The sequence below is a fragment of the Sorex araneus genome, chromosome 3 (genome assembly GCF_027595985.1).
Source record: "Sorex araneus isolate mSorAra2 chromosome 3, mSorAra2.pri, whole genome shotgun sequence".
Taxonomy (NCBI): Eukaryota; Metazoa; Chordata; class Mammalia; order Eulipotyphla; family Soricidae; genus Sorex; species Sorex araneus.
In genome coordinates, this window is record NC_073304.1 from 96,359,226 (window position 1) to 96,369,618 (window position 10,393).

The 10,393-nt window shown below is 47.5% G+C and overlaps 2 protein-coding genes across 2 annotated transcripts; one reads left to right on the plus strand and one right to left on the minus strand.

Moving 5' to 3' along the window:
* Positions 1 to 1,280: 1,280 nt before the first annotated feature.
* LOC129403682 (uncharacterized) lies at positions 1,281 to 10,345 on the minus strand. Its single transcript, XM_055133880.1, has 2 exons — positions 10,021 to 10,345; positions 1,281 to 2,103 (listed from the first exon to the last, which is right to left on the minus strand). The coding sequence occupies exons 1-2, from the start codon at positions 10,343 to 10,345 to the stop codon at positions 1,931 to 1,933; spliced, it is 498 nt and encodes a 165-aa protein (XP_054989855.1). The 3' UTR covers positions 1,281 to 1,930.
* On the plus strand, positions 2,089 to 8,444 carry LOC101557263 (zinc finger protein 501-like). Its single transcript, XM_055133879.1, has 2 exons — positions 2,089 to 2,687; positions 4,776 to 8,444. The coding sequence occupies exons 1-2, from the start codon at positions 2,654 to 2,656 to the stop codon at positions 5,996 to 5,998; spliced, it is 1,257 nt and encodes a 418-aa protein (XP_054989854.1). The 5' UTR covers positions 2,089 to 2,653; the 3' UTR covers positions 5,999 to 8,444.
* Positions 10,346 to 10,393: the final 48 nt, after the last annotated feature.

The window sequence follows — 10,393 nt, forward strand, 5'->3', positions numbered from 1 at the left end:
AGATAACCTCCTAGGATTGGGTGTGTCCCCAGGAGCATTAGAGTGGGTGTAATTCAATTAATCTAAAATCCCAGCTGGAGGAGAAAGGACAAACCAATGTTAAGCCTAAAATACTTGGAACTATAATTCAGCAGTAGAGCTTTGTAATTAAAAAATGTGACCCGTGAAGGAGAGGCCTGGGTAGGCTCTTGGAAAATTGAGAAACTGCACAACTCCTGAGTCATCTGAATTTGAACAGCTTTATTGTTGAACACATTGTACCTTCACTCCTGTGCTTCTAATTTACTTTGAAAAAAATGTACTTTGACTTTCTATCTCAGAAATGCACACCACTTGCTGCATAAGGTCCAAATATAGCACACATAAATATACGTGACAATGATACCTTTATTATGTTTTTTTTTTCTTTTTGGGTCACACCCAGCGATGCTCAGGGGTTATTCCTGGCTTTGCACTCAGGAATTACTCCTAGCGGTGCTTGGGGGACCATATGGGATGCCGGGGATCGAACCCGGGTCGGCAAACGCCCTGCCCGCTATGCTATCGCTCCGGCCCCTTGTTTTGTCTTTTTTTTGGGGGGGGGAGTGGCAATGCTCAGGGATTCCTCTTGACTCTGCATTCAGGAATAACCCTTGGTGGTGTTCAGGGGATGATAATGTGATGGAGATTGAACCTGGCTGGGCACGTGCAAGCCCTTAGCCACATACTGTCTGTCTCTCCAGCCCAATCATTATGTCTTATCTTCCATAAAATGGTAGTATCTGTATCAGTTTTATGGAATATTTGTCATCTATCCTAGGTATGACAATATTAGAGAATATATATTTGTAATGTTATCTTATTGGATAATTCACCTAAGTTAGAAACAGGTTCTCTTAACTCTTGTTTTTTTGCTTTTTTGGGTCACACCCGGCGATGCTCAGGGGTTACTCCTGGTGGTGCTCGGGGGACCATATGGGATAATGGGAATTGAACCAGGGTTGGCCGCATGCAAGACAAATGCCCTACCTGCTGTGCTATTGCTCCAGCCCCTCTTTTTTTTTTTTTTTTTTTTTTTTTTTTTTTTTACTCCTTTTTTATTTTTTTTTTATTTTTTTTTCTGAAATCACTTTTTTTTTTATTTTTTTTTAATTTTATCACCATGTGGAAAGTTACAGAGTTCTCAGGTTTATGTCTCATTTATACCGTATTCAAACACCATCCCTTCACCAGTGCCCATATTCCACCACCCAAATCCCCGGTATACCCCCCGCCCTCCACCCCAACTGTATAACTGATGAACCTCACTTTATTTTCTCTTCACCTTGATTAAGTTCCATATTTCAACACAAAACTCACTATTGTTGTGGAAGTTATATCCCCAAAAAAGATAACCCTAATAAGGAGGCATTTGATAATTAGTTTTCCATTCAAAGATTGTATGTTCTCAGGTGTTAGAAAAGGTCGCGCGGCCGCGTTAGCGGCCGCGCGGCTCGGATCTGTCCCAGTCCCGAATCCTGGAGCCGTGTTAGTTGCTGCTCAGTGGCGCCAGGGTTCCATCTGGAGAAGGTGTGCTGGCGGCACCTCCTCCTTCCGGCCCCCCGGTGTTGCTGGCCCCGACTCGGGTCCGGAGCATTTTCCAGGCCGCGTTGCTCACCAGAATGCCTGCCGCTTCTCTGTGGATTGTGGCATGAAGATGGCGCCGAGGGTGGGTCGAGGGCGTGACTTCCAGCGGCCGGGACCACTTGGAGTTTTGGGCTGGCGCTGCCCCACTCCAGTGGCCCCCGCGGCTCGGATCTGTCCCAGTCCCGAATCCTGGAGCCGTGTTAGTTGCTGCTCAGTGGCGCCAGGGTTCCATCTGGAGAAGGTGTGCTGGCGGCACCTCCTCCTTCCGGCCCCCCGGTGTTGCTGGCCCCGACTCGGGTCCGGAGCATTTTCCAGGCCGCGTTGCTCACCAGAATGCCTGCCGCTTCTCTGTGGATTGTGGCATGAAGATGGCGCCGAGGGTGGGTCGAGGGCGTGACTTCCAGCGGCCGGGACCACTTGGAGTTTTGGGCTGGCGCTGCCCCACTCCAGTGGCCCCCGCGGCTCGGATCTGTCCAGCCCCTCTTAACTCTTTAAGAACTAGAAAAATACATTCCTATATTTAACTAAATCTGTCACATGTATGCCACGAAGAGTGAACCCTCATGCAAACAGAGCTTTGGAGGAATTATGATTTTTTTTAAGTATGTTCATCAGTGATAGAAAATAGTTCACTCTTGTTAGGGGTACTGATAATGGGAGAATCTGTGTATGTAGATCAGCATGGCAAGGTTAACTTTTTTTTTTTTTGCTTTTTGGGTCACACCCTGGCGATGCACAGGAGTTACTCTGGCTCTGCACTCAGGAATTACTCCTGGCGGTGCTCAGGGAACCATATGGGATGCTGGGATTCGAACCCGGGTCGGCTGCATGCAAGGCAAACACCCTACCTGCTGTGCTATCACTCCAGCCCCAGCAAGGTTAACTATTTTATATTAGATCAAATTATCAGTTCTGTATGCCACTTGGTTAAAAAAATGTGTTTTGTTTATTTCAGGGTCTTTTGACATTCAGAGACGTGGCCATAGAATTCTCTCAGAAGGAGTGGGATTGCCTGGACCAGGCCCAGCGCTCATTATACAGGGATGTGATGCTGGAGAACTACAGGAACCTGGTTTTCTTGGGTGAGGATAACTTGCCTCCAGAGTTTTAATTTTTTTTTGTTTTGTTTTGGTGTCATACCCAGCAGGGCTCAGGGCATACTCTTGGCTGTACTTCAGGTATCACTCCTGGTGGTACAAAGGGACCATATGAAGTACTTGTGTCAGCTGTGTGCAAGGCTAGGGTCCTGCCTTTTATACTGTCATTCCAACACTATTAGGCTTTTTTTGGTTTTGTTTTGGGGCCACACCCAATGGTGCTCAGAGATAAGGAATTATTCCTGGTGGCCTCAGGGGATCATATGGGATGCAAGGATTGAATCTGGGTTGGCCTATGCAAGACAAGCACCCTGCCTGCTATACATTTAGACTAATAAGGTCCCTTATCAGTCCTTTTTAATTAAAAAAACCCCACTTTACTTTTAATTTATCAATTTTGTTTCTTGTGGGCTATACTGGTGATGTTCAGGAGCTACTCCTGACTTAGCGCAAGAGTGACCTCTAGCAGTGCTCATATTCAATACCAGGGGTCAAACAGGTCACCTGCATGCAGAGCAGATGCCTTACCTCCTGTGCTGAGATGTTTTGACCTTTCACAAAGTCATCTGGGGCCAGTGAGTTAGTGGAGGAGTTAAGAATCTGTGCCTGTGTCCTGAGCATCACTGGAGGTAGCCCTGGAGACCCCCAAGCATGCTGAGAAATCATTCTATACCATGATCCCCTCCAAATCCATCCATATAGCAGCAAGTTGCATGATTTAATTTTTCTTGTAGCCTAGTAATATTCCACTGTGTACATGTACCATTAGTTTCTTTATCCAGTTATCTATTCTTGGTAGCTTGGCTTATTTCCAGATTTTGTCTATTTACGATTTACTATTTACGTGCTGCAATGAACATAAGAGCACAAATGTCTTTTTTTTTTTTTTTTTTTTGCTTTTTGGGTCACACCCGGCGATGCACAGGGGTCACTCCTGGCTCATGCACTCAGGAATCACCCTGGCGGTGCTCAGGGGACCATATGGGATGCTGGGATTCGAACCTGGGTCGGCCGCGTGCAAGGCAAACGCCCTACCCGCTGTGCTATCACTCCAGCCCCCAAATGTCTTTTCTGATTAGAATTTTTTTGAGAAGTGGAACTGCTGTGTCATATAGGAACTCAATTCTTAATTTTGGGGGGAGTGTCCATCTTGTTTTCCAAAGAGATTGAACCACGAAGCATTCCCACGCACAGTGGATGAGGGGTCATTTTGCTCACATCCACACCAACACTGATAGTTTTTCTTCTTCTTTTTTTTTTTTTTTTTGATGTGTGCCATTCTCACTGGTGTAAGGTAATAACCTCATTATTTTGATTTGCATTTACCTAGTGATAAGTGATGCAGAGTATTTTTTATATGTCTTTCGGCCATCTGTGTCTTCTTAGAGGAAGTTTCTGTTCATCTTTCTCCATTGTTTGATGTTTTTTTTTTTTTTTCTTTTTGGCTTTTTGGCCATGGTCAGGGGTTACTCCTAGCTCTGCACTAAGGAATTACTCCTGGCATTGCCTCGGGGGACCATATGGGATGCCGGGGAATCAGAATCAACCCTGCTTGGCCATAGGCATGGCAAGTGTCCTACCTGCTGTACTATTGCTCTGGCTCAAAGGTTGTTTTTTCATTAATATTTACTAGTGCTTGTATTTTAATCCTTTGTCAGAAGAGTGTGGGCAGATATTATCTCCCAGTCTCTGTGTTGGGCACTAGTATTAAACCATCTTATCCAGTTGGCTGAAAATTGCCAGTGCTTGTTTGGGTGGTGGTGGAGTGGGGTGAGAGGGTTAGGCAGGGGGACTCTTGATGCTCAGGGGATAATTCCTGACTCTGCCTATAAGTGACCGCTGGTGGTGCTCAGGGAACCATATTTTACTTATATTGTTGTTTTTGGGCCACATCTGGCTCTGCTTAAGTCTCACTTCTGGCCCTGCACTCAGGGATCACTCCTTTGTGGGGCTTGGGTGACCACATGGGGTGCTGGGGATCAAACTTGGGTTGGCTGAAGGCAAGTGAACTATATTTAAGAAAAGCAGATTGACCTGACTCTTGTGGTAATTTGTTATTTATTTAAATTTTAGCTATGTCATCTAATGACACAGAGGGCCTTTTGCTGAAGAAGAACATAGACGATTCATTCAAGAATGTGATGCTGCAACGATATGGAAGCTGTGACTTTGGGTATTTGTTCTTCAGGACGCACAGGGAAAAGAAGCATGGGTATGAAGGGCTGACAGGATGTTCCGAGGTACCTAATCACTGTATGAAAGGCAAGCAGAGTTCATGTGGGGAAGGAAGCTCAGACTGTGGGCAAGACTTCCACAGCAGATCCATCCATAAAGTAGAACTTGAGAGAACACGGGACCCACAGCACTATTATGAATGTAGACAGTGTGGGAAAGGCTTTGGACATTGCTCAGATCTCACTACACATCAGAGAACCCACCATGGAGAGAGGCCTCGCAAACATAAAAAATGTGGCAAAGATTGTAATCAACTCTCAAAACTGACTCAGGGTCAGAGAATTCACAACGGGGAGAAACCTACCAAATGTCAAGACTGTGGGAAGGTCTTCCGAGATTCGTCATATCTAAGGAGACATAAGGTCATTCACTCTGGAGCGAGGCCCTACAAATGTGGAGATTGTGGCAAAACCTTTAAATGGGCTACAAGCTTTAAACAGCATCAGCAGCATCACAGTGGTGAGAAGCCTTACAAATGTAAAGAATGCAGTAAATCCTTCAGTTACTCCACAGGTCTGGCTGTGCATTATAGAACACATACTGGAGAGAAGCCCTATACATGCCAACAATGTGGCAAATTTTTTAACCAGAAGGGAAACCTGGTTATACATCAGAAAAATCATTCTGGAGAGAAACCTCACATGTGTAAAGATTGTGGGAAAGCTTTTATCCGATACACAGACCTTACTCGGCACGAGATGATCCATTCTGGGGATAGACCTTACAAATGTAAAGAATGTGGAAAAGCCTTTAGCCGATACTCAACCCTTATTCCACATCAGAGAATTCATTCTGGAGAGAAGCCTCACCAATGCAAAAAATGTGGCAAAGCCTTTAACTGGAAATCACACCTGACTCGACACGAGAGGTTTCATTCTGATCAGAACCCTCACAAGTGTGAGGAATGTGGCAAGGCCTTTAAACAGTACTCAGATCTCACTCGACATCAGCGAATTCATTCTGGAGAGAAACCTTACAAATGTGAAGAATGTGGCAAAGCCTTCACCCGGTGCTCAGGCCTAAATCTGCATCAGGCAATTCATTCTGGGAAGAAAGCTTAGAGATATGAATGGAAATGGTGTTAGTAAATCAACTCTAAATGTCTTCCAGGTGGTACATATTGGAATGAAACTTCAGATACATGAAGAATGTAGCAGTTCCTTTTTCCTGTGCCCAACGCTTCAAACTTTGAGGATCGTAATATTATAGAAATGCTGTAACTAGTAGACATCTGGAAAGAACGGTTTTCCCTCAAATACCCTACCCCCTGCCACCATCCCCACCCCCTGGTTTGGTTGTGTGTGTGTTGGGGGGGGGGTGTAGTACTTTGGGTGCAATTGAGAGTTTTTTTCTGTTCATTTGCTTTAAGAAGGTAGATTTCCAGGGGAGCTGCGTGATTTATTTTTTCCCCTGTAATTACAGGGGGCTGTAGGACAAATAAGTTTGGGAACCTCTGATCTAGAACATGAAAGTTTGAGACTACCTAGGTATTAAAAGAGAAATAATACTTTGAAGATGGTAGCAAAGGCATTCCCATTCTGCAACTATTGCACATAAAAGCTTACACAGCAGAAAACATACAAGTTAGATTAAATATAGAAGACTATATGAAATATACAATTTAAAACATGAGACTTTGTTTTTGAAAGAAATTTTACAGGTGCAAGACAAAAGTGGGGAAAATGTTTGTTTGAAAATGCAATCAAGGGGGTTGGAGAGATAGTACAGCAGGTAGGATGCTTGTCTTACACATGGCTGGCCAGGATTTGATCCCCAACATTCCATATAGTTCACTAGAGCCTCACCAGGAATAAGCCCTCAGCATGGCCAGGTGTAACCCCCAAACTAAAATAAACTAAAAAGAGGTCTGGAATGATAGTACAGAGGGTAAAGCTTTGCATGTGGCCAGCTAGGTTTCCATCCTTGAGATTCCTCTAAGCCCCATTAGATCACCCCACTAAGAGTGATCTTTGAGCTTAGAGCCAGTGCTCAGTAAGCCCTAAGCACTGATTGTGGCCCCCAAAACAAGAGGTTGCAGAAAATGTATGTGCTCTCTGAAAAATCAAAATTTAGGAACCCCACTTTTACTCTGTAACTTGCCTCATTCTTAAAACCCAGGGGTGGAAATGCTGGGATCATACATATCCAGAGAGCAGTACACTTCTGAGTTTATAATCTGAGACTGTGAAAACATACATGTGTCTTGCAGCATCTGAGAAATACACAGTTGATTTTTGTTATTGTACAAATCTCATTCAGTGTAATAACACGAAAGCTCATCTGGTAGAGCCCTCTGGGACCAGGATTGTGGAGGTGGACCCTATCGATTGATCAGAACCTCTTAAGTAATACATGGCTGTTTTTTTGTTTTTTGCTTTTTGGGTCACACTCCGTGATGCACAGGGTTTACTCCTGGCTCATGCACTCAGGAATTACACCTGGCAGTGCTCGGGGGACCATATGGGATGCTGGGAATCGAACCCGGGTTAGCTGCGTGCAAGGCAAATGCCCTATCCGCTGTGCTATCACTCCAGCCCCTACATGGCTGTTTTAGATTGAGATTGAGAATTGCTTTAGATGGAATTTATTTTGCTCTAGCTCATAAAAAAGAATGGATTTTTGTTTTGGGGGCCACACCAGGTGGTTCTCAGGCCTTATTCCTGGCTCTGTGCTCATGAACCACTCCTGGTAGACTCGGGGATCCTATGGGATGCTGTTGATCAAAGTAGGGTCGGCTGTGTGCAAGGCAAATGCCCTACCCACTTTACTCTCACTCCAGCTCATGAATGAATTTTAATACTTGTGATCCTGCCACCAAAATGAACCTTTCATTCTAAGTTTTTGATAACAGTAACTGTAGATTAAGTACCAGTAGAATATGTCCCTTAGCAAACTTCCGTATTTGCTTGAAACTAAAATTGTATTTAACAGCATTGTTTGTACAGATAATACATTCTAATCTTTTGTATTTAAGCACTGACAACTGGGACACGATGAATGTCATAATGAAGATTATATAGGAGGATGATATAGTCATACTATTATTAGTTGTGAATGATAATTTATTAACTCTTGCCCTATTTCTTTGCACGGGACTCTTCTTAGGACCACAGAAGGCAGAGAGACTCTTGGGTTTGATTGAACTTGACACTGGAGGAGCATGGGAACCAGGAAGGAGGAAATGTACATGGGCATGGATGTGCCTCGTGCACCAACTCTGTCAGAAGGACTTCTCCTTGTAGACCAAACATTTCCTCAGGTCTACTGCATTTCATATTTAGCAGCAGTGAAAGAGATTCATGATACATATATATTTCCCCCTAAACTTGACTGTTCCTGTTAACTTTGCTCAGCCTTTTGATGTTGTGTTTTGCATTCCTTTGATAATTGTGAAAGTTGAGCATCTTTTGACACAGGTATATTTTACACTGTGTAACACTGAATGGTCTTAGATTATGTCTTACCCAACTTTGCTATTTGATCTTTTTCTAAAGTATTTGTTAAGAGTTTTTCCGTTAGGGGCCGGAGCGATAGCACAGCGGGTAGGGCGTTTGCCTTGCATGCGGCCTACCCGGGTTTGATCCCTGGCACCCCTTAATGGTCCCCCCAGCACTGCCAGGAGTAATTCCTGAGTACAGAGCCAGGAGTAACCCCTGGGCATTGCCGGGTGTGACCCAAAAAGAAAAAAAAAGAAAAATGTTTTTCCGTTAATGATACACATTATTCTCTCTTAGCTGCGTCTTTCATGATCTATATTTCAGAGCTAATTTCTCTTTTCTGCTTTAGGATTAATTACCCCATCCCTTTCTATAACACAACTATGTCCTTATTCAAAACCAAAGATCTTCCTCCCCCTTTTTTTTCCCTTAAATAAATTGTTTTTTTTTTTCCCTCAATGGTGGCTGTTTACTTTTTTTGGTGTGGGGCCCACAGCCATTGGTTCTCAGGGATCACTCCTGGCAATGTTTCGGGTACCACATCCGGGTACCACATTGAGCCCTGGAAAACTGCGTGTAAGGCAAATGCCGTACCTGATGAACTATCGCCCTGGCCCCAAACATATTTTTAATGCAATGTTGTGTTTTACTTTTTCATTGGCACGTAGTAGGTGCAGGTATTATTCTAGTTCACCTTCCCCTATCCAGACAGAGCTTACTCCCACCCACTACTGCAGAGCGCACATTTAGCTCGGGCAAACCCTGCGGGGGTCGGGGGGTGGGTAAAGCTTGGCGATTCAGGGCTTCAGTTCCTGCGCGGGGGTCTTGCCCCTTGGGGCAGGAGCTGTGGCGGGGTCCGCACCGGCCCGGGATAAAGGTGGCTGCGCCCCTTGAAGACGCGCCGGGTTGCCCAGAGATGCGGAGGTACTCGGGGCGGTTTGCGAGACCTGCTGCCCCGGTCTCCGCCCCAACTTTCCAGCCAGCCGCTCAGCAGCTCCGGGTACCAGCGGGCAGCGACCCAGCGCAGGAGCTCGGCGGGCCTGCAGGGGGGCCGGATCAGGCTTCCCCCGGCGCTGCCGTGCGTGCCGCTAGACCATCTCATTAGGGCGCGAGCTCCCCGGGGGGACCCCGAGGGCTGCTGCAGGCGCGTTCCGGGCCCTGGTCCCTGGCGGGAAACTGGACTCCGGGGCATCCGGAGGCTGCGCCGCCAGCCAGCAGAGAGCGCCCCCGGGCGGGCCAGGACCGGGCCGACCCGGAAAACACGAGTCGGAACTCGGGAGCCCAGGGCGTGGGCGGGCCCGGCTCCCGCGTGTTCTGCCCGTTAGCCTGGGAACTAGGCGCTCGGGCGCAAACGGGTGGGGCTTACAGGTAGCTTTGCAGCACGGGCGCTAACCGGGGGCATCTGGAGGGGCTTCTGGGGGCGCTTCGGGGTGCTCCTGCCTTCCGGATCCACGCCGGGGACCGGATTGCGGCCCGGAAGCCCCAAATCATCAGTTGTGCGAAAACACTAATTCCGCATCAGGCGCTCGCCGGGCTTGGTGCCAGGTCCCCGGTTCAGAGACAGCTCGAGCTCCCTGCGGTGACCAGGGCCGCCGGGCCACCCCGCGCGCACCTTGGCGCCAGGCCGCCCCGCAGCGGGTACCCACCTGGCCCGGTCCAGACACACCTCCCGAGGACTCGGTGCCCAGTCTCGCGGGACTTCAGGAGCCAGGTGCACAGGGCTCGCCCAGGTCCCCGCGACCAGGAGGCCCCTGCGAGCCCAGCATGAGAGCCCGCTGGCGGGGAGCGGCCCCACTTCCAACCGGCCCGTTGGCCCCGGAGGCCTGGGGCCGAGCTGCTCATGCGCCGTCGCGTGGCGGGCCGCAACGGCCGCGCTTGTCCTGGCGGGTGCCAGAGTCCAGCGGGTCGGCGCCGAGGGCGGGGACAGGTAGGGCAGAGCGGCTCCGAGGCCGTCGGCGCCACATCCCGCATCGGGGCAGAAAGGCTGGTTTCCAGTGAAACGAGATCCTGCGAGAACTG